Consider the following 24,441-nt stretch of genomic DNA (forward strand, 5'->3'; position numbering starts at 1 on the left):
AGTTCTCCTTCTCTCAAATTTAAAGAAGCTAGGATGCATGTTAACTGCATTGGGTCTGGAATCAGGAAGACCTGGGTTCAAATTCAACCTTTAATACTAGGTAGGTAGCCATGAGCAAGACATGAAACTGCCTGCCTCGGTTTCCCCATCTGTAAAATGAGGATTATAACAGTACTTACCTCCCAGGCTTATTGTGAGGATTAAATGAGATAATTCTAATTAGCACAGAACCCAGCACATAGTAAGTGCTTTATTAATGTTAGCTGCCATTGTTAGAAAAGATGTGTTCATGTCTACCCTCTTCCACAGGCTAAATAGGGAGATGACTAGCTGATATCATTGAAGAGCCTGGGGCAAGTTTCTTTGTCCTCTTCAATGCACACGCCTTTCAGAGTGAAAATTTCACTATTTATAAAAGTTTTTCACTTTTGAAAAAAATCTCTGATGAAGACGCAAATATCAGTGAGGATTGAAAGGTGGACTGTAGCTGCTCTTGGTTTATACTCAAACACCATAGATGTGACTAGGACATAACTAAAATAAAGGCCAAGAAGGGATAGGTTAACAGGTTAGCCTGGTAGAGAACAGTGAGCTCTGGGTACTTGTAGGCAGAAGATTTGGATTGGAATTCAGTTTTTGGTATTTACTATTTGTATAACTCCAGCCCACTCCCATGAATTTCTTCACCCATCTGTAGCCCAGTTTCCTCATCAATAATTCAAGGATATTGATCATACTCACTACCAACAAGGGTGCTTATGAGTTCCAAATGAGTATGCTTTGCAAATCGTGTTTTATAATCAATAAAATATTATCTAGATCAAAGTTGTGTGAACAAGGCTAAGTAGGTTGTTATTTGTCCTTCTTTCTGGAAGATGACCATCACATCAGGAATTTGAATGAGGGGATGCTATTGCTAAATCACCAGACCATCTGGATCCAGTGGCCAGATATGAATCAGGATGATTGGAGATAATCCTGGATGTGAGGCAATTAGGGTTAAGTGACTTGCCCAAGGTCAAGTGATTAAGATTGGTTAAGAAAGAAATAAGGCCAAGATTGACCTCTTAATCTTGTTTTTAAAAAAAATCAGTCTAGGAAGGGAAGACCTTCAGGGTTTCTGGTCAAAATAAAAGCAATTGCTAAATAACAATTGTACTCAATAAATAAGTTTAAGCTAACAATGAAACATCATAACATAGTAAACAATGTATTTTTTCAATAATGGTCACAGACAATAAGGAAAGATTGCTTCAGGCTGGCTGGGTAATCAGTGAAAACTTTTCAGGAAAGTTTTGATTTGGACCGGACAAGGAGAAGGGAAGAAATGGTCTGCATTGGGAGTGCAGAGGCAGAAAAACTTGGAACATTTGAGCAATACTGTGGGCTAGCCTGGTGGCTACTGCGTAAGATTTATATAAGGGAATAGATAGATAAAATGGAGGTTTGAGTGGTAAATTGGGGTCAGGTCCCAAAAGACTTTGAATACTGCTCTAAAGTACTCAAATTTATTTGGTAGACAAGGGAAGGTGCTTATCACCCTTAGTTTCTGCAATCAGAATTCCTTTCGTTTGGTAAACCTAGTTCCTTTGTCTAGGGTCTGTGTTTTAACAAGAACCACACTAATGATCTTGATTCAAAATAATTTTTTTTAATCTCAAAACTGTCTTTTATAGGCTGTTGGAAACGCTAAGACTACACGAAATGATAACAGCAGTCGGTTTGGAAAGTATACAGAAATCAGTTTTGATAAAAAGAATCAAATTATAGGAGCCAACATGAGAACATATCTTTTGGAGAAATCCAGAGTTGTCTTTCAAGTAAGGAAAAAACTTCAATTAACTCTCATTCTTTTCATATTTATTTAACGATTGGGGGGAGACTTGTATCATTCACTGGCAGACAGAAAACAGCTTTTTTTTATCTGAAGTGACAGAACTTTTCTTATTGTCCATATGGGACAATTGGCAAATGTTTTTATTTCCTAACTACATCGTTTATATATTCCTGTATAGTTTTAAGATTAGATATTTATTGTGTTAGGGGAAAATCTGATTTGAATGCTTTTTTTTGTTATAATACTGAGGTCAGGAATGAGATTTACATTTGATCTTGGGCATGAGGTAATATTTATATATGTATATATATATATATATATACACACATTCATATACATTAATCTTTTAGTCAACATAAATGGAAAAATTTGGGGTTTAGGAAGGTAATAAATCAATCAAGTCTCAACAAGTATGGGTCTTGTTATTCCCATTTCACACAGTCTTATCCTTTAAAAATAACAAGTCCCTTAAAAGTCCTTTAAAAGTCCTTTAATGCAGACTGTCCGTTGTAATGTTTCTGTTTTTGTTGGATAAAGGCTCATTTTTAAAGTGGACTGCTGGGAAACTGACAACATAGACAAATAGTTCATAATTTAATTGCTTTTAGAAAAAGACTCCTGGGAAATACAGATAAATATGACTGACCACTAGAGTGCCAAAATCCATTTGAGACTTTAAGGACCTCTACTTAAGAATTAAATGTCTGACATTCTTTACTTGTAAAAATTAATATGATTTTTCTGGGTTTTTTTTCCCTTTCTTTCCACAGTCAGAAAATGAACGCAATTACCACATTTTTTATCAGCTTTGTGCCTCAGCATTGCAACCTGAATTTAAACACCTTAAATTGGGTATGTCATAGTAAAAGGAAGTATCTCTGCAATTATGACAATACTACAGAAGTTCCCCAGACTTTTTTTTTTAAGAAGAGACACTACCTTTCATTTTTTTTTTTTTTTTATGCTTAAAATAACCAAAGTTTGAGGGTTGAAGGGTAGGGTTGATATTAAAGTCTCTGAGACAGTGGACTTGTGGTTGGTGATTGTTATCAGGGTTTGAAAGGAATGGCCATGACAGTGTCTACTAGCCTATTGAATAGCCTCTTTAAATGTGAATCTAGAAGTAATGCTTTATTTATGAAATATCCCATAGAAGTGGGTTTTTCATATACTTAAAGTTTATTCCTTTAACCAGCAAAACTTTTATTTAACAAAGCTTTTTTTTTTAATTTAGTCTTTCTAAAATGTGTTACAGATTTCCCTAAATTCTGAAATTTTCCTTGATGACTCAGGGTTACAAATCTGATCACTAATGTTATCCTACGATGATATATAACTCAAGGGACTTGAGATATAAGGAATGATGGCTACTACATAAAATGACCTGTTATGCTTTTACATTTCTTTCATCCTCCCTGTTATCAACTGGCTTTCATAACCTCCAATTCCCCCAACTCATCCCCTACCATATTTTTTAACTACTGTCTGTTTTAATTTAGGAAGAATTGAAGGTTGCTGGAGGTTCAAAAAATAAAGTTTATTATATCATCAGTAACATGTTACACATAATTCAATTCAACAAATATTTATTAAATGCCTACTGTGTTCTAGACGCTACTGGGGCTAAAATGACAAAACAAAGAGCAATCTCTACTTTTAAGGAATTTACATTTTATTGGTCTTTGTGTATATGTGTGATATTTAAATAGATATATAATTAGATTATGACACATCAAAGTAGCCCTTGTCACAAAAATTTTCTTCTAAAATTCCTTTACAACCTACCTCTGGGTTCTTAGATCTGCATCAAATAATTCTTGGTTGCCAGCTAATTATGTATTCATGATCCAGCAATAATTTTCAGGATCTCAGAGAGTTAATGAAGCTGGAATTGACCTTCTAGAACAATGCTAAGCATACATAATGCAGACAACAAATATTGATTGAATGATCCAATCAACCTCAAGTTCATGAATTTATTAAGTTTTTTCCTTCCTCTCTTAGCTAGTGCAGAAGAATTTAATTATACAAGAATGGGAGGGAATACTATCATTGAAGGAGTGAATGACAGAGCAGACATGATAGAAACTCAGAAGACATTCACATTGCTGGGTGAGTAAAGGGACTACACATCTGGTTATTTTCCCAGACTAGGGTATAGTCTGATGAACAAATATCAATAAATATTTATTTTTATGATTAACAGTTGCTAAACTATTCTGTAGGAATCTTATCACAATTGGACCAAAGTAGGGATCAATTCCTATTTTCCATTACCCCTCTATCATTTTTTTGCCTTCTATTTCTTCTTTTAATTTAATTGTCATAGCTAGGGGGCTTAATAGAACAATGTCTGGGCTTATTCTTGGGCTTTCAATCAAATGATGATTCACAGACTATATGTAGTTCATATCACTTAATACAAGAGAACATTCAGGAATTCAGGAATGTTCAGGAATGCAGGAATAATCACAGCTCTCTGCCTCCTGGCCTTTAACTTCTCTTTTTATGGTTGGCAGCATTCATTTTGTTAATCTAGGGATTTAGTATGGATTCTCCTAATCAGATTATGGCTCATATCCACCTATGCTTTTCTTAATGTACCTTCCCTGCTACAAATGCATATACATACACTCATGCATAACTATATTCAAGTTTCTTAATCATACTATTAGAAATTAAGAGAAAAAGGGCAGCTAGGTGGCGCAGTGGATAGAGCACTGGCCTTGGAGTCAGGAGTACCCGAGTTCAAATCTGGCCTCAGACACTTACTAATTACCTAGCTGTGTGACCTTGGGCAAGCCTTAACCCGATTGCTTTGCAAAAACTAAAAAAAAAAAAAAAAAATTAAGAGGAAAAAATACATCAATGTACCTATTGCAAGTATCTTCTTTCAAGATCTACAATCTCCTTGAGATTAAACTCTCCATCAAGCAAGCCAAACACAAGAATTTTAGTTCCTCCATCTAGACATTAAGGTCTACCTCCTGGGATTTTCCCCATTTGTTGTACAATCTTTTGAAACACAACCAGTGGACACAACTTCAGAATTTCAGGTTTTTCTGTTTTTCTCAAGATGACTCAGACTTGGTTCCCACCAGCAGTTCTTGTGTACTTGTGCATTTAATTACTTCTTTACCTTCATTTATGCCAGAAATGTATAGAGAGTACATTTCAATAACATATAAATGGTTTAGATCTCTCAGTTGCATTCAAGTTGCTAGAAGATAATGGCACAGTAGTTTCCCCAAGTCTGTCTCTGTCTGTCTGTCTGTCTGTCTCTCTCTCTCTCTCTCTCTCTCTCTCACACACACACAAACAAACTCTGAATTCAGACCTTCCTTAAAAATCTCCCCTCATTTGACTTTTTCTACATTTTGAAAGTTTTATGAGCATGACTTAGAGGCTTACTCTCTGCCTAGCTGAATCACATAATTTAAATATTCTAAAATGCCTTCTCTGTGCAAAAGTATTGTGCTAGATACTAGGGGTACAAAGATAGACTTTGCTATTGGTATGTTTGCAATATTAGATAGTGAGAAAGGACAAGTATATAGGTACTTATGGTATAAAGGGGAAGTGAGATTAGTACAAAGAGAAGGTCCAAGCAATACTCTCTGAGAACTTTGGAGAGGCAGTAGAGTATGTAGGTATGCGAAATCAGAGACTATGGAAGAGGGAGAGTCTGAGTTGTTTCTTGAGATAGTGGCTTCATTTTTAGATATGGAGGCCAGAATCCTTTCCAAACATAGTTGAATAAGACATGCTGGTGAGCAAGGGAAGGAAAAAGGTTTCTTTTAGGTTAGAATGTGAAAAATGTAACATGAGGATAGACAAGTAGATATCAAATTATGAGGTCCTTGATTTTCAGAGTCAAGAGTTTATATCACTGAAGGTTCTAGAATAGATCACTCACACGACCATCATGGAATAGTATGATTATTTGGGCAGCAGTAGGGAGGATGGATGGGAGAAGAAACAGGGAGGAAGTCTAAGTAGCAATCAGTTACCATAGACTTGGTAAGAATTCAATTCATTTGAACAAATACTTCATTCCCTGGACACTGTCAGTAATATTTGAAGGTGAGGAAAAGGATGAGATCTACACATTCACTATACATATACATACATATATACATACATACATATATATTATATATATATATATATATATATATATATATATATAATATATATATGTATATTAAAAGGAGTGAACAGAATATATTGGTCTATGAGATGGGCTTAGATTCCTGGCAAAATTCTAGAGCAGATCATTAAAGAGGTGATTAGTGATTTAGAAAATGAAGGAATGAATACAATGAATATGGTTGTCACTAAAGATGTCATGCCAGACTAACTTTATCGCCTTTTTTCCACAGGATTATTAAACTAATAGATATAGAAAATTTTGTATGTATAACTTACTAAATTTTTAGCAAACTATTTGACAGTATCATTCTTATGGAAAAGGCAGAAAAAGATAAGATATTAATATAACTGAATGGGCTCTTATTCAATTTCTTTTTTTCCATGTAAAAATATTTATTTATACTTAAAAATTAACTTTCATGTACAATATATCCATAATAGCTTCTTAGTTTCTCCTATCTTTTTTCACTCCATTTATTCATTTGCCTTTGCATTTCTATGAACATTTCTTTTTTCTTTTTTTCAAATTTATTTTATATTATTACAGTATATTGTTGTGAGAATAAACATACCCCCCCCCCCCAGGAAAGATGAGAAACCTCAAGAATAGTGAGAGAGAAAAAAATGTATTTCAGTCTGTGTTCAGATTCCAATGGATCTGTCTCTGGGATGAATTGCCTTCTTTGTCATGAGTCCACCAAAGAAGTTGCTTCAATATTTTTCCCACAGTTGCTATTACTAGCTGTATTTCTCTCCACTCTATTTATTATACTCTCTCTCTCCTTTCATCCTGTCCCTGTTCAGAAGTATGGTGTATCTGAGTACCCTCTCCCATGGTCTTCCCTCTCTTCTATTACCTATTCCACCTCTTCCCTCCCCCCATCCCCCCTTATCCCATTTCTTCCCTTTCATTTTTCTCTAAGGTAAGATAGATTTCTATACCCGATTAAGTATCTAAGTTATTTCCTTTCTGAGCCATTTCTGATGAGAATGAAGGCTCACTCATTCCCCCGCCTTCCCCCATTCCACTCCATTGAAAAAGCTTTTTCTTGACTCTTGTGTGAAATATCTTAGCCCCTTCTTCCTCTCCTTTCTCTTCCTCTCAGTACTTTCCTTTATCACCCACTGATTACATCTTTTTATTATATCATTATATTCAGCTCCTTTCTGTGTCATATATATTTTTTGAGGTTTTTTTTTTTTTGTTTTGCAAGGCAAATGGGGTTAAGTGGCTTGCCCAAGGCCACACACCTAGGTAATTATTAAGTGTCTGAGACCGGATTTGAACCCAGGTATTCCTGACTTCAAGGCTGGTACTTTATCCACTATGCCACCTAGCCACCCTTATGTGCTCCTTCTTAACTGCTCTCATAAATGAGCAAGTTCATATGAGTTATCAGTATCTTCTTCCCATGCAGAAATACAAACAGTTCAACATCATTAAGTTCCTCAAAGTTAGTCCTTCTTGTCCACCTCTCTATGATTCACCTGAGTCCTGTACTTGGAGATCAGACTTTTCTATTCAGCTCTGGTTGTTTCAATAGGAAAGTTTGAAAGTCTTCTGTTTCATTGAAAGCCCATCTTTTACCCTGAAAGAGGACATTCAGTTTTGCTGGGTAGTTGATTCTTGGTTGTAAACCAAGATCTTTTGCCTTCCAGAATATCATATTCTACGCCCCATGAGCCCTTAATATAGATACTGACAAATCCTATGTAATCCTGACCATAGAGCCATGGTAGTTGAATTGTTTATTTCTGGCAGCTTTTAGTATTTTCTCTTTGACTTGGGAGTTTTGGAATTTGGCTATAATATTCCTGGAAGTTTTTCTTTTGGGATCTCTTTCAGGAGGTGATTGTGAATTCCCTCAATTTATATTTTACTCTCTGCTTCTAGGATCTCAGGACAATTTTACTGTACTATTTCTTGAAAAATGAAGTCTAGGCTCTTTTCCTGGTGGTGACTTTCAGGTAGCCCAATAATTTTAAAATTATCTCCTCTGGACCCGTTTTCAAGGTTAGTTATTTTTCCAATGAGATATTTCATATTTTCTTCTAATTTGAGAGTTTTTTTGGAATAGTTTTATTTCTTCCTGATTTCTTGCAAAGTCACCAGCTTCCTTTAGTTCCATTCTGTATTTGAAGGAGTTATTTTCTTCAGAGAGCTTTTTTATCTCCTTTTCCAGCTGGCCAGTTCTGCTTTTTAAAGCATTCTTCTCCTTATTTGCCTTTTGTGTTGCTTTTTTTTCCCACTTGGTCTGAACTGGTTTTTAACTTATTATTATTATTATTATTATTATTATTATTATTATTATTATTATTATTTAGATTTTTCAAGGCAATTGGGTTAAGTGGCTTGACCAAGGCCACACAGCTAGGTAATTATTAAGTGTCTGAAGTTGGATTTGAACCCAGGTACTTTTGACTCCAAGGCCAGTGCTCTATCCACTGCGCCACCTAGCTGCCCCAACATATTATTTTCTTCAGTACTTTTTGTCTTTCTTTCACCAACCTGCTGATTTGGTTTTCACGATTTATCTGCATCACTCTCATTTTTTCCTCCCAATTTTTCTTCTACTCCCTTAATTGCTTTTCAAAGATTTTTTTGAGCTCATCTATAACCTGAGCCCATTTTTTATTTCTCTTGGAGGTTTTGGATATAGAAGCTTTGATTTTGTCATTTTCTGAATCTTCCATGAGACCAAAGAAATTTTCTATGGTCAGATTCTTCTTTTTCTTTTGTTTTCTCATTTCCTCGGTCTATGACTGATTTACCACACTTCCAAGGCTTTGGGGGGTTTTGGGGACAACCCATAGGGACCTTAATTCCTTCAACATCTTATGAGAGACTCTGACTGCTTTCTTGCCTGTGCTTTGATATGTGGATGACCACAGGCCCTCCCCTCTGTCCTGGGGCTATAAGGATGGTCCCTGCTTGAATATGGTAATATGGGAGCCCAGACTGACACCTAGATCTGAGTGTGGGCAAACAGCAAAGTCCTGCCCCAGGGAGAGCAGAGAAACCTCTGCAGTCTCCCCAACCCCCTTACCATCTGTGGGCTGCACTCTGGTGATGCAGGCTGGCTTCCCTGATTCCTGCTGCAGGTTCTTGCTGCAGGGCTGCTCTGAGTCCAGCTCTGGTGTAGCAGAGTTCTCTCACCACCCCTTCAAGCTGTTCCTGTTGATCCCCAGGCCAGGGGATCTGGAACCAAGGTGCCTCCAGGGATCTAGGCAGTCGACCTGGCTGTGTTGTGGCTGCAGCTGTGACTGTTTCCAAACTCTGGTCAGGTGAAACAGACCTTTCCTGCAGAACTTCGAAGTTGTCTTGGACTGGGAAATCGTATCACTCAGTCTTTCTATGGGTTTTGCCCCACTGCATTTTGGCTAGAATCATAGTTTGATGGTTTCTGGAGTTTTTTGGTGAACAAGTTTCTGGGAATTCTGCCTTCATGCCCCCATCTTCTGAATTTCTTGATCATTATTTATCAGGTACAAATTTCAAGATTTTACTGGAGCATTATATGTAGAAGCTAAATGAACTGCCTCTATTCAGGCAGTCATCTTGGTCAGAAATCCATCACTGGTAACTTTGAAGAGAACAAATTCAATTAAAAGATGAAGTCAGAAGCCAGATTGCAGAATGCTTAGAAACAAGTGAGAGGAGAAATGGAGGCACAGATTATATATATGTATTATATAAATTCAAGGAGTTTAGTCACAAAGGAGAGGAATGTTATAGTATAGAACAATAGCCAGAAGGGCTGATCTGATCATGTGAGGTTTTTGTTTAAGGAAGAGACGCACATGGACTTGTTTGTAGGCAACAGGAAAAGAGTCAATAAACTAGAGAAAGAAGATGAGAAAGTGGAGATGGTGGTGGGGGCAATTTACTGGAGAAAGAAAATTATGGGATCAAGAGTGTCTTTGAAGGGATTTGAACAAGAAGAAGAGTGACTTCATCTGGAGTCAAGGAGGAGATACTACAGGAAGATGTCTGAATGATGCAAGGTGAGGGAAGAAATGGGATCTTTTAGCAAACAATCTCAATTTGTGGGAAGAAATTTAAGTGAAATTTTAGCAGAGATTCTGTTTTGCATATGTATGTACTAAAAGCTGCTAGATTTCTTCTGACACTAAAATTATGTGATTTTGTTCCTGTGTTTTCAAGCTGCTCTTCCCCTTTGCCTCTTGCATATAGAATGTCTCGTGTACATTGTCCATGTAAAATTCCTCATCATCAGCAGTCCTTTGCACATGCTTCAGTCTCACAACTACCTTCTGACTCCTCAGAAACTATAGGTCAAGTTGTTAATAACTTCTTTTTTTCACATATGATATGCTATAGTTTTTTTAATTTTGTATTTAAACATTACTAAACAAGGTGAACATCTACAGATATAGAATGTAACAGAAAGATTATTTTATGTGAAGCTGCCAATCTTTATTGTGAACAACTTACTTTTCTTATTTTAATCATATAATAAATTCAGTCTTCTTTTTAAGATTATCTTGGTTCTCTGTGCACCCTACTGTCCTTTTTTTCCATTCATTTCTTTCTATATTTTTAAATACTTCACTGACTCTTTTTTTCATTTTGTTAACTCCATTGCTAGCCTCTCCCTCTGCCAATTAAAAAAAAGAAAAATGAAATCCTTTTATTAGATATGCAGAGTCAAGCAAAATAGTCATAACCAAAAATGTATGTCTTATTCTTATTCTGCACTTTCAGTTCATCAGGAGACAGGTAGCATGTTTCATCACTAGTACTTTGGAATTGTGGTTGTGCAAAGCAATAACAGAATTTCTAAGTCTTTCAAAGATGTTTCCTTTATGTTTTAGGTAGCATTGTAGAAACTGTCTTCCTGGCTCTTATTCAATCAATATAAGAATATATATCCTCCCCAATTTGTCTGAAATTATCCCTTTTGTAAGTTCTTACAACTCAATAATATTCCATTATGTTAATATTAACCAAATCTGTCTAATATTTCTTATCTGATAAGTAGCCCTTTAGTTTCCTTATTTTTTGGCACCACAAAAAAGAGTTGCTATAAATATCTTTTTACTTATGGAGCCTTTTTGTTTTCTTAAAAAACAACCTTTATAAAAATCCTTTTGTTTTTTTTAATCATAATTGTTTATGGAAATGCCTCCACTCTATCTCCCCCCCCCCATTGAATCTTCCTTCATAAGGAAAAAAACAAGCTAAGTAAAAACAACTAATAGTATGACCACATCTGTCATTATATACAAAATTCTTCCCTGGTGATTGCTTGTTTCCCTGCTAAGAGAAGGGAGGTATTTTTCATTATCTGTTTTTTTTATTGATTTAATGATTTTCAGTTGAATCAAAGTTTGGCTTCCATTTGGTCACCTTTTCATTTCCATTGCCACAATAATTGAGTATATTTTTCTTTTGGTTTTGCATATTGTACTCTGCATTAGTTCAAATAATTCTTAACATAATTCTCTCCTTCTTTTGTTTCTTACTGAACAATAATACTCCATCACATTGGTGTACCACAGTTTGGTCAGTCATTTTCCAGTTGATGGTCACCTGCTGAATTTCTAATTCATTGCCACCATGAAAAAATTCTACTTAAGGACTTCTTTATCAGGAAAAAATTAAAGATTATTATGTCTTTAATCAGATCCTCTTTATCCTTTGAGCTTTGGTTGATAAATTACAATTATTTCTGACATCCTGGGATTCCAGGAAACACTTGCCCTGACAACTTCTTAGCCACCTTCCTAGAGTATCTCCCAGAGAGTTCTCATCCATTCCCTTCCTGACAATAAAGGTTCCCAGGGTCATGTTCTTCAGTTCTTCATCTTATTCATATGACCCAACTGTTACACATTGGACGCATTGCAGAAAAGATATATGTAAATTCCATTTCTATAAATTTAATAATGTGAAACTTGCTGCATTTAAAGAAATCCTGTAGTCAATCATCTGGCATTTATTATTTCCTACTATGTGTTTGACACTGTATTGAGTGCTGGAGATACAAAGAAAGATAAAAGGAAGCCCCTGCTCATGAGTAAAAGACAATATAAGGGAAGAAAAAATTACAATTAACAAACAAGTTATCTTTGGAGTAAACTGGAGATAATATCAGAAGGAATATACTAAGTTATTTCTGTAATATATGAGGCAAGGCTCTCCCCTGAGAGAGTGGTGTCAGGGGAGCCAAAGGAAGGTTGAGGAGAGATGAGGTTTAGAAAAGCTGCTAGGGGCAGGGGAGAACATTGATAAAGGGGACTACAGTAGGATTGTGTAGCAGCTGTAAAGGATCAGTTGAGATTGTGCAGTATGGATCTAATCAGTACAGTTGAATTTTGAAGAAAGTGATAACTTTAAGACTTGAAGAAAACCAAGAAAGGTAGAAGATGAGAATGTTAAGTGATACAGTGCCAGGCATGGGGGACATCCAAGGACAATGCTTAGCATTGGGAGATGAGGTATAGCAGGCATGTCAGTGTCATTGTATCATGGAGGATATGTCCAAGTTAGGTAAGGTAGACATAGACTTGGAAAGATGGGAAAGGGCTAGACTATGGAGCACTCTCAAAGTTAATCAGAGGATTTATATTTAATCCAGGGGGCAAGAGAGTACCACCAAATGTTTATCCAATAAGAGAGTGACATGGTCAGACTTGCTCTTTAGGAAGATCAGTTTGATAACCTGGTAGAGGATGGACTGGAGGAACTTAAACTGGAAGACCAACCAGTGACCATTTTAGTAGACTAGGAATAAAGTGTTGAGAATCTGCATGAGGGTGTTATCAATGTCAGAGGAGAGAAGAGGAATTTACAAGAGATATTAGAAGCTAGAAACTGCAGGACTTGATAACTGATTGGATTATGGAGGATGTGAGAATAACAGGTTAAGGCTGACATCTTCCTTGCCTAGGAGGATGGTGGTATCCTCCACTGTGATAAGAGAGTTAGCAAGAAGGAAAGGGCTTGGGAGTGGGGAAATAATGTGTTCAATTTTAGGTCTTCCAGTTTGAGATGTCCAATAGGCAGATGAAGGTGCAAGGTTGGAAATCAAGGAAGAGATTAAGGTTGGAGAAAAGTTGTCTTTTTCATGTCGTATATTCACATATTGGGTTTGCCTATAAAAAGGTAATAGCATAAAAATCTTTTCCCTCTTCAATCAGTAGTTTGTCTCTAGAATATTTTAAACAAGATAACAGATTTCCAATTCAATTTAAGGATGACAGTTTTAAACAGAATTTGTAAATTTTTTCCTTATAAGTTTCTTCCTTCCTCTCTTTGTCTCTTCTTTTCTTTCTTTCTTTCTTTCTTTTATTTCCTCTTCCTCCCCTCCCTTCCTTTCCTTTCCATCCATCTTCCAATCTCATTTAGACTAGAAGTGAAGTGGCTACTCATAGGCCTAATCCCAATGGAAGCTTTGATAGACTCAATTTCTGACTTGGATTCGTTCATTCTTCCTTAGGAAACTTGGTGATTACCCTGCCATTTTTGTGCCACACTTAGAAGGATATTTGATTTACTTACCTCAATGCAGATCAGAACTCCTGAGCTCAAGTAATCACCTACGCTCAGTTTCTCTGGTAGCAGGGATTACGGGTGTGTGCCATCTCACGTGCTAACTATTTTCCCTAGCAGGGTGAACACTACCTAGCATCCTTAGAGAAATTATTCACTAGTGTCCATAGCTTTGCTCTATATTCTGGAAAGACTGATGACAAATGCTTCTGCCTCTTTCCTCACAAAAGATTTCTAGTAGTGTCCTAGCAACCCTAGCCACAGTCTTTGTGAAGGTTCTGACAATCTTTTACCCGGACTTCTGTTAACCTCATGTTAACCAGAGGCCCTCCTTATGGGTTGTCCAAGCCATTGTGATATTAAGAGATTCAAAAGATGCTGAAGCCCTACTAGTTTAAGTTTTTCAAATGAACAAATGATTATAAAATATAAAGGAAAGTACTTCGAAAAGTTCTAAACAAATATGAGGATATAATAATGATAATTAACAATTAACCCATTTTAGGTCACTATTCTAGGGGCATCTCAAACTTAACATGTCCAAAACAGAATTTGTTAACCTTCCTTCTACTCCACAAGTCTATCCTCCCTTCTTTTTTGGGGGATAACCATCTTCCCAGGCTCCCAGACTCCCAAACTCCCAGACTCCAAAGTCATCCTTTATTCTTTACTTATATTCACTCCTATATAATCAAATCTTGTCATTCCTACCTTCTCACAGATCTCATATATGACCCCTTCTCTTTATTCATAAGGTACAAATTTAGTTTATTCTCTTATTTCCTTTCACCTGGACTTCTGTGCCAGCCTAACTTCTTCCTGCCTCACATACCTCCCCTCTTCAGTTTGTTTCACTAAACTGCCAAAGATTTTTCTAAAATGCAGGTATAATCATGAAATCTCCCCTACTTAAATTCCAGAATCAAAACACTGCTTGTTGACTACTTGGTCTGTATTGCAAAGAAATCAAAGGAAAAGGAAAGAAGCATATACATTCAAAAATATTTATAGCAGTTTTTGGTGGTGAAGAATTGGTAATTGGTAAAATGCTCATTAACTGGATAATTGAACAATTTGTGGCATATGACTATGATGAGGTACTTTTGTGCTATAAGAGATGATGAAAGGAGTAGTTTCAGGAAAAAAAAACACGACAAGATCTTTATGAATTGATGCAAAGTGAATTGAGAAGAACCAGGAAATCATTGTTCAAAGTAACAACAATGTTATAATGATCAACTGTGAAAGACTTAGCTACTTTGATCTAAGAAAGCTTCCAAAGGGAAAAAATGCTCTGGAGATGGATAGCATCTGAGTGTAAATTGAATTATAATTTTCTCAATTTCTTAATTTTAATGCTTTTGGAAGCTAATATGAAATTATTAATATGAAATTATATTTTTGTGATTAAACCTCTATAATTGAAATCATATTACTTGCCTTCTCAGTGGTAAGGGGAGGTGGGGGAGTGATAGGGAGAGAATTTGGAACTCAGAATTTAAAAAGGAAAAATGTTAAACATAAATAATAAAATGTGAAAAAATATGTGGTTTTTGATTCACCAGTTGAATAGAGACTAACAAAAATCAAATCATATTTGATCATCATTTCACTTAATAAGTCAACCAATAAAGTATTTTAAGTATCTACTCTGCTCCCAAAAATGTACTGTTGAGAGATTCAAAGTGATACCAAAAAAAAGTGAAATAGTTCCTGCCTTCAAGGAATTTATGTTCTAATAGGGGTAGAAGAGACAACACATAACATGTACAGAGAAATGTATACAAGACATCTATAAAACCAAAAGTACTTTTTGGTATGACCCTGGACAAATAATTTATTTCTTAGTTTCCTTGGCAATCTTTGAAGCCTATATAGTGCAGAACCATTCCTGAACTACACTGGCAGAGTTTTTAATCTATACTAGACTTTCTAGATCTCAGGACCCCTTTTCATTCTTAAAAAATTATTATGGACTCACTCCCAAGAGCTTCTGTTTATGTGTTATATCTAACCATATTTGGTATATTAGAAATTAAAAATGATACATTTTAAAAATATTAATTCATTAATGTTAACAATAAACTAATTTCGTATCATCATGAATTGCATGTTAAATGGAAAAAATAACTTTTCAAAAACAAAAATAATTAGTGAGAAGAGTGGTCTTCTTTTACATATTTTTGCAAATTTCTTTAATATCTGTTTTGCTTAACAGAAGATAATTGGACTTTTACAATTGTCTCTGTATTCAGTCTGTTAAGATATGTTATTTGGGTTGAAGTACATGAAGAAAACCTGGTCTCAAACCGTTTGCTAATTGAGAAAAGGAGTGTATTAATAAGATAAATGTCTTAATATAGTTTGACCTCATGGACCACGTGAACGGTCTTAGAAACTGCCAGGGCTGTGAACCATATGTTGAGAACTGTTGGTGTATACCAATTTAATTACAAGAGCAGATTTTTAAAAAAATGTACTATTTCATGATGATTGCTTTATTCATTCACTGATTACTGCAACTTGAAAGTAAATGGTTTGCCCCTTGATGTGATTGGTGTTATCTGTCTCCAGGCTTATTTCCACATACTGGTTAAAATCTTCTTTTTCTTCGGCTTTCTATCTCTACTCCAGGGATGCTTCCTTTCATTCACATTGTAATCAACCTGGAGAAGGCAGAATGAGCAGGACTGATAAAAATCTATTGCTCTTTCTAGGCTTCTGGTCCAGTTGGCTTCACATTTCTTTTTATCTCTTCATTGATAATTGTCACTGATAAAACCCTTTACTCTACTGGAAGAAGACCCTGGAATTTAGGGTTTAAGTTACTCTATTATAATGTGATTCCTTGGTTCTCAGGGTGGCTTGGATTCAGGTCAAGTCAACACTGCTTTTCACCAACTCTTTTTTCAAAGCAATGACAAACAACTAACTGAGGATTTGAGATCTTTCTTTCATACTACAGAAGTATTATTTTGAATTTGCTGGGTTTAGGGTTTTGTTGGGTTTTTTTTTGGTTTTGTTTTGCCTTGTTTTTGCAAACAAAACTGCCCATCTAATTGCATATCATAAATAGGCATTCTGTCTATGTTCTATTTTATCTGGGCTTATTTGTAACAATCCTGGGAGGTGGGTTGGAATTGTGTAGCTGAGGAAACTGAGAAGCACAAAAGATTTATTTGGCCATGAGTCAGACTACATGTTAATGGCAGAGCAGGAAGAAGGAGGGTTCCCAGCTTTGAATTTCCAGCTTATTGTCCATCTCTTGAGTCACACTGAATGCTATTCATTATGTTAACAAATTTGGGGTTTATTTTGGTTGCCAGTGTCAATTGTTCTCATGAAGAATTTGTACTCAACTAAAAGGGGACAATGGAAGAGAATAAGCACTTATTAAGCAGGGATTGTGCTAAATGGTTTACAAATATTATCTCATTTTGTCCTCAACAATTCTGGGAGGTAGATGTATAAAATTATCCTCATTTTCCAGCTGAGGAAACCAAGGCAGACAGAGATGAAATAATTTGCCCAGGATCACAAGCTAGTAGGTATCTAAGACAAGATTTGAACTTAGTTCTTCCAATTCCAGTCTCACACTATTACTTAGCTTTTAGAACTTAATTAGGAAAAAATAAATAAACCTCATACTTTCAACAGAAATACTATCTCATTAGTAGAAGTATTCTTTTCAGTGTTATAAATCATAACCAATACATGTCTTGTGACACTCCTATGTGAGTGTTGCCTATGTCTTCTCATAAATCCCTATCCAGGCTTTGGAAGATCTGTCATTTCATGAATATCTTCTGCAGAGAAAATTGACTCATTGCTGTTGCTAATCATATATATATCTTGTATGACATCCCTTTTACCACTTCTTGGGTCTGAGGCATTGGCAATATGTTGCTGCCCACTTAGACCCATTCTTCATGTTGCCATTTCCTTGAGTGTCTCTGAAGACAGATAGTGAGATGGGCTTAGGTTTCAATAGGGGAAGAGAAAACATTTGATAAACTACAATACTTTCAGTAATCCTATATTGCCTCCTCACACAGATATAAAAATCTCTTTTTAACATTAATATTCACTTGGTCATTCTATGTTATTGTAAAGTATAGAATGCCATGCTTTTCAAAAATATATGAATATATTAATATGTGTATACTTTTAAAGTCTTAATGCAATTTTAAGCTTGATAGTTTAATTTTAGTAATATATTTCTTGAAATATATTGTGCTAGTTTATATTATAACATGTCACTTATTGTATATATGGGTACATACATAATGTGTATGTTCATAGTTTTTCTTAAATAAATGATGTTAAATTCAGGGGAAATAGTATTCTTTGATGTAGAAAAACCTTTTTTAATGCTTTGAAATCGCCAAGGTCATTAGGTCAAGGAACCTTCTCTTAAAGTTCTACTCTAATGCCTGCTCATGGTGTGTCGGGCTGATCCTAACCTCTCGAATGATTGGTGTGTGAGCTCTGAAAGATCTTAATAAATCTTGTACTAACATATACTGGCTCAGTGACCATGGACAAGTCATTTAACCCATTAATTCCTTTAAGTAGTTCTCTGAGACTGGAAGCTGCATATTGGAGAGTGATCTTCATCGATGGAGGAAGGTTCTATATTGGGAAATCACCACATCAGGTCCAGACCAAATTAAAAAACATAAGTTCCTGGAATGCAAACTAAGGAAAACTAGGTAAATCAGTAGATAGAGCCCAGGCCGAGAGTTGGGAAGACACAAGTTCAAGTCCAGCCTCAAATTCTTACTAGCTAAGTGACCTTGAGTAAGTAATTTCACACTGTTTGCCTCAGTTTCCTCATCTGTAAAATGAACCGGAGAAGGAAATGGCAAACCAGTCCAGTGTCTCTATCCAGAAAACCAAAAATGGGGTCCCAAAGAGTTGGACATGATGGAAATGGCTGAACTAGGGACCTAGCCATCTGAATGCTCATCATCAGAAAACCAGCCTAGCTCAGTTTGGAAAAACTCATCACTAGAAGGTTAGTTGTAGGATAAGGTAGGCGTGTTTGTGTGTGTGTGTGTGTGTGTGTGTGTGTGTGTGTGTGTGTGTTCACACAAATAATGGTCACAGTAATTCATGAAGCCATCTCCTAGAGCCTGGAGGTATTATGATATGTCATTAGAGCAAGGACACCTGAGAAATCCTGGATCCTTGAGGTATTTAAATTGAATAGGAAGAATACTAAGCCATCAGCATCCATTTGTTTTACTGTGGCATGGGAGCTTTCAGCTGGCTCTTCAGGATTCTCTCTCCCTATCTCTAGGTTCTGCTTTGGGGGGGAAATCATTGTCCATTTCAGTAAGGTTCAGTAGTCTTAACTGTTTGTTAGCAGTTTTCTTTTTCTTTCATTTTCATTTGGGAGAGGGAAAAAAAGGTAGATTTTGCTGATTTTAAGAAAATAAAATATAATTTCCAAAGATGTTCATATATAATTTATATTAAGTTGCTTGCTATCTCAGGGAGGGGTGAGGGAAAGATTTTAACAAATAAATATATTAAAATTGTTTTTATATGTAATTAAGAAAGAATTAAAATATAATTTTTCTTCATGTGCTATGTGATACATGCTCTTTGTTGGAGTTCATTTCTGTGGATGCCCCTGGAAAATACAGATAATAATCTGGATGAGCTATTTCTGTGCTATTGTAATCTGTACTTGCTTAGGCAAAGACTGACTCTTTTGCTCATGGGAATGTCTGGCCTCTCTCCAAAGCCAGTAATCCTGCACTGATGATTATCCAGTGGGCTAAGAATAAGATCTTGACATGGTAACTTATTTCCAACTGTTCCAGCTTCACTTCATTGTCACATGTTATCTGGCACAGAAAAATGGGTCCATTTTCATTCTTTTTCAATTTTGTCATGTGCCACATTTCTCTACAATTGATTTGGCTTATGGAATCTTAACTAGAGAAAACAGTGAACTAGATTTGTTCCATTTGGATCAATAATACTCTATCACTCATAATATTGTTGGAGTGTCCCAAAATGTCCTTCCTTCCTCTTCTTCCCTCCATTTCTAACCTCTTTACTCCTAGGCAATGACTTCAGGACTGAAGAGAAGAGTACCCAATATTTTTGATTCATTTTTTTTATCAGGTCTGAAGGAGGATTTTCAAATGGATGTGTTTAGGATACTGGCTGCCATCCTCCATCTTGGCAATGTGCAGGTCACAGCCGTGAGCAATGAGAGATCCTCAGTCATGGTAAGAAATGTATTTATTAAGGAGTTGCAGATTAGTCTTTCTTCTGCTACTGTGTATATGTGAAGCCCCATGAGTAAATAGCTTTTATGTTGGCTCCATGCAGATTTTTCAGTGTTCCTTTGGAGAAATCAGAAGTTGAACCTGCTGAAAAGAGTGAGTGGTTTAACAGGAATTAGGTGGTGGAAAAGATAGAGAATACTATTTACTAAAATGGGCAGCTAAGTGGTGTAGTGGATAGAGCACTGGGCTTAGAATCAGGAAGGCTCATCTCCTTGAATTCAAGTCTGCTCTCAGATACTTATTAGTTGTATGACTTCAGGCAAATCACTTTACCCTGTTTACCTCAGTTTTCTCATCTGTAAAATGAGTTGAAGAAGGAAATGGCAAACTGCTCCAGTATCTTTGTCAAGAAAATCCTAAATGGGGTCATGAAGAGTCTGATTCAACTGAAATGACTCAAGAACAAAATTTGCTAATATTCTTAATATATTACTTAGTTGAATTGGTGGCAGTATTGGTAAAAAGAAAAGTTTTTTCTGAGCTAAAAAAACCCAATGCCACCTTGCCCTCTACCCCAGCAAACATCAACAGGAATCAATTACTTGGACAATAAATACTTATCAACTGTTTGCATTTAGGTAGAATCAGAGACTTTTTTCTTTACCCAAATAAATGAATGCATAAATCTCTCAAATAGATATAATAATGGTCTGTGCAAATATAATGCCTGGTAAGTCTATCGAAGCCAGGAACTATTTTCTTTTTGTCTTTGTACCCCTGGCACGGTACTTTGCTCTTAGTAATTGTTTATATGTTTGTTGAACTGAAGGTGAGTCTATTTATCTTTGTACCTCTTTCAGTCCAAAGCGCAGACTAGTTTGGTGCTGTATTGGGTGAGGTACTGAACCTGAACTCAGGAAGACAAGTTCAAATCCAGCCTTAGATACTAGTTGTGTGACACTGGGCAAGTCACTTAAACTCTGCCTCAATTTATTCCTTTGTAAGACAGGGATTAAAATAGCAATTTATACCTCCTCCTCAGGGCTGTTCTGAAGATAAAGTAAGATAGTTTTGAAATATTTTACAAATCTTAAGGCATGATATAAATGCCAGATGTTGATGAGAAAGATAAATTTACTATCCTGAGGCGAGAGGTTAGCATGATATGTTGAGTTTTTCCTTTCAGTACACCTATATTCGACTCTTTGCAATTTCTTTCCACTACTTCTAGTTCTCTCTTTTGGGATCAAATAAAGAAAGTCTAATTCCTCATCTACCCAATAGCCTTTCAGATAGAGAAGCCTAATGTGACCTTACTTAAGTCTTTTCTTTCTTCATACAATGTTCCTTCAGTTCTCCAGACTAGCCACTATTCTGGTTGAGAAAGCATTTTTCTTTTGATCAGTCACATAGTTAATAAATGTATGAGGTTGATTTTGGACTCAGTTCTTCCTGATTCAAAGTCCAGTGCTCCATCCTTTGAAGATCACCTTTAGAGGTCTTCAAGTTATGATTGAATGAATAACAGTTGGAATTGTGATGTAGAAATTTCTTGATTCACTATGAATTGGGACTAAATGGCCTCTGAGGTCCCATTATTAAATAATAACCTTAGAGGTCTATTTCAGGTAAAAAGATTCTATGATTTTGTAGTCTGTATGTATACTCAGTGCTTTGCATACAATTGCACACAGTAATATTTGTTGACTCAAGAATGACCACCCCAGGGTGAGAATGGTGAGTCTCCAACTAACTAGGAGTCAGCAAATAGCTCACACTGGCAGTCTAGGAAGACATTAGATGAAGGGTCTGGTGAAAGGGGACACTACACAGAAATAGACTGACTCTACAGTTAGGAATTGCTATTAACTAGTGTGGACCAGGGTGACCAAATTCTCAACAGCTTTAGGGGAAATTATATATGCTAAAAATATTTCTCTGTCTATAACCACCAATTAAATCACTTGGCTCTAGACAACAGTTCATTTGATAGAGATGCTAAGGCCCAAAATACCATTCTATAAGATTGCTTAATTATTTCCATGTAGCCTTATCTTTTTGATCACTGCAGTAGTACTTGGAGTGTTCTGAGAGCAAGATTTCTTCCCTTTCCTGCCAGAACCTCCCCAACATCATGTCATCTTCAAGTCCTTTTTCCCTCCTTATACCTTTTATTTTGTTGCCAGTCCTACCCTTTCTTTCCTTGACTAATTAGTAGAAAAATAATTAAGGGAAGAAGGAAATCAGAGAAAAACCATGATGGGGAAAGAAAAAAGGTTGGAGAATGAACTCAGCTATGGATTGGATCAGTTCACTTCTGGGGGCTCTTGTTACTGCATTTCACTGTGTGGTGGGAGAGCAGTGAGACAGGTGACCATGTCAAGGGAATATTTTCATTTTCTTTTTATTTTCAAGCTGGCTCATATGATTCTATTTTTTCCTTTTATAGGAAGATGACAGACATCTAAATATATTTTGTGAACTCCTAGATGTGGATAGTGGCAGTGTTGCTCAGTGGCTTTGTAACCGCAAAATCATCACTACCTCAGAGACTGTGATAAAACCCATGACCAGACTTCAATCTTTAAATGCCAGAGATGCCCTGGCCAAAAAGATCTATTCTCACTTGTTTGACTTCATCGTGGAAAGGATTAACAGAGCATTGCAGTTTTCGGGCAAGAAACATTCTTTCATTGGGGTTTTGGATATTTATGGGTAAGATAATTCCCAGTCATCCAAATCTTCCTGCCTTAAGTTTCTGAATTCCTATTTATTTTAGAGAACTTCTCCTTATTAATATAAAGATTATAGGATCATGGAATTAGTATCAGAAGTTTATCTAGTCTAAAAATTCTCAAACTATTTGAACTCAGGACTCTTTTTTTTCTCTAAAAAAGGATTGAAGATTCTCAAAAAAACTTTTGTTTTGTGGGTTGTATCCTTTGATATGTAACATATTAGAAATTAGAAATCTCAATATTATTGTACAAGGAGTTTTGACCTTGTAGACCCCATCACAAGGAATCAGGGACCACCAGGAATTCCTGGACCATATTTTGGGAACCTCTGATCTAGTCCAAATGTGTTTTATGGATGAGGTAACTGAGTTACATGGTTTATTTGCCCATGATTGCATGATAAGAGGCCGAGTCAGTTGCTAGCCCAGATCCTCTGACTCCAAATACAGTGTTCTTTCCCCTATCATGCTGCTTGTTTATACATGTATGTTTATACAATGTTGTTTGCTATGTAACAGGAAACTTTCTCATGCCTGGTTCCCTGTTCAGTTGTTTAATGAAAAGTATTCTTCATTGTTGGCTTTCCCTAGAACAGATAGTTGGGCTGTTGCCAAGGCAGACAATTAAATCTTCCAGATACTGGAGATCATGTGTTTGACTTGTGATTCCACCCCCCCCCCCGCCCAGCTTTGCAGATCACATGTATGATTTTTGGCCAGAGTATGTTAGCTTAATTGTGGACAAGAACAAAAAACAAGGCAGAGGGTGAAGGAACCTGTTTCTTCTAGTTCTAGTTAGACTAGAACTTTTGAAAATCTAATCCTATTAACTTTCTTTTTCTTTTTCTTTTTTCTCCAATGGAGAAAAGTTAGAGAGGAAAGTTAGAGGCAATATAACATAAAGAAAAAAAAGAAAGAAAGAAAGAAAGTAAAGGAGGGAGCATCACTGAGGGAACTTTTTTTCCCTAATGGAGAGAAAAGAAGGAAAATCAAAAAGAAGGCTGCAAAAGGAGGATAGCTTTGAAAGCTACACATTGATCTTATTATATACTTAAAAAGAAAGCAAGCTATACATATTAGATACCCACAGATTCAGGTACAAGCTTCTTTCTCTGTTCTTAACCATATTTTAAGAATTATATTCTAGTTGGTGTTTAAAGTGAGAATAAAAGTAAATTTATTAAAAATCTAGCCATATCTGAACATCCCCTTCTCAAAATAAATTCTGATTTTTTTAAATGGATAAGGCTAGTGACTGTATTCCAATAAGCTTTTTGAAGTTTAGTACACATGAATCTCTGCCTTATGTACAAAAAATAAACTGTCAGAAACCCACAAAAAAGATGTTCCCCATCTATTTTTCACTTACATGTTAAAAAGATTGAGTTAGCTCTCAACCAGATATGTGTTTTCCTCAAAGCAGAAAGAATAAGAAAGGAGCCAGCCACAGGTAGTATTTGTTGTGGAGATTCTGTTGATCATACATTAATTCTTGTATCCCTTCTCCCACCTAGCTTTTCCCATATACTTGTGTGGATACTAATTCATTCAAGATCATACTTTAAGGCAGATTTTGAAGTTTTGGATAAATGTTGATTCATATTTAAAATAAAGAACTCAAGCTGTTAGTTCAACCTAACAACTTAAATTATTTATAACATACATTTATTAAGTGTCTACTATGCTAGACACTGCACTTGGTGCTGAGTTTTTATAGAAACAAACACAGAACTGATGAACTCCTCAGTAAAGAAAATCTATTAAGACTCTTGGTGACTGAAAGAATGTCTTCAAAAGCCATAGAAATGTATCTAAGAGTAATTTTTTTAAAAAATGAGAGCAAAATAACCTATTTTATTAATTTATATTTTATGTATTATGCATTTTAATATACAAATTTTGATTATTGAGAACAAATTTCTATGATGTTAAGATTATACAAATTATCCTTATA

At 35.7% G+C, this 24,441-nt stretch overlaps 1 protein-coding gene across 1 annotated transcript in view; it reads left to right on the plus strand.

Annotated features, from left to right (window-relative positions):
* Nucleotides 1-24,441, plus strand: part of MYO5C (myosin VC) — a 137,464-nt gene that overhangs the window by 41,278 nt on the left and 71,745 nt on the right. The window contains exons 6-10 of the mRNA XM_074234664.1: nucleotides 1,677-1,820; nucleotides 2,608-2,689; nucleotides 3,842-3,949; nucleotides 19,644-19,750; nucleotides 22,200-22,465. Coding sequence (XP_074090765.1) covers nucleotides 1,677-1,820; nucleotides 2,608-2,689; nucleotides 3,842-3,949; nucleotides 19,644-19,750; nucleotides 22,200-22,465 — 707 coding nt within the window. The remainder of the gene's footprint in view (nucleotides 1-1,676; nucleotides 1,821-2,607; nucleotides 2,690-3,841; nucleotides 3,950-19,643; nucleotides 19,751-22,199; nucleotides 22,466-24,441) is intronic.

This window comes from Macrotis lagotis, chromosome 4 (assembly GCF_037893015.1).
Source record: "Macrotis lagotis isolate mMagLag1 chromosome 4, bilby.v1.9.chrom.fasta, whole genome shotgun sequence".
Lineage (NCBI taxonomy): Eukaryota > Metazoa > Chordata > Mammalia > Peramelemorphia > Peramelidae > Macrotis > Macrotis lagotis.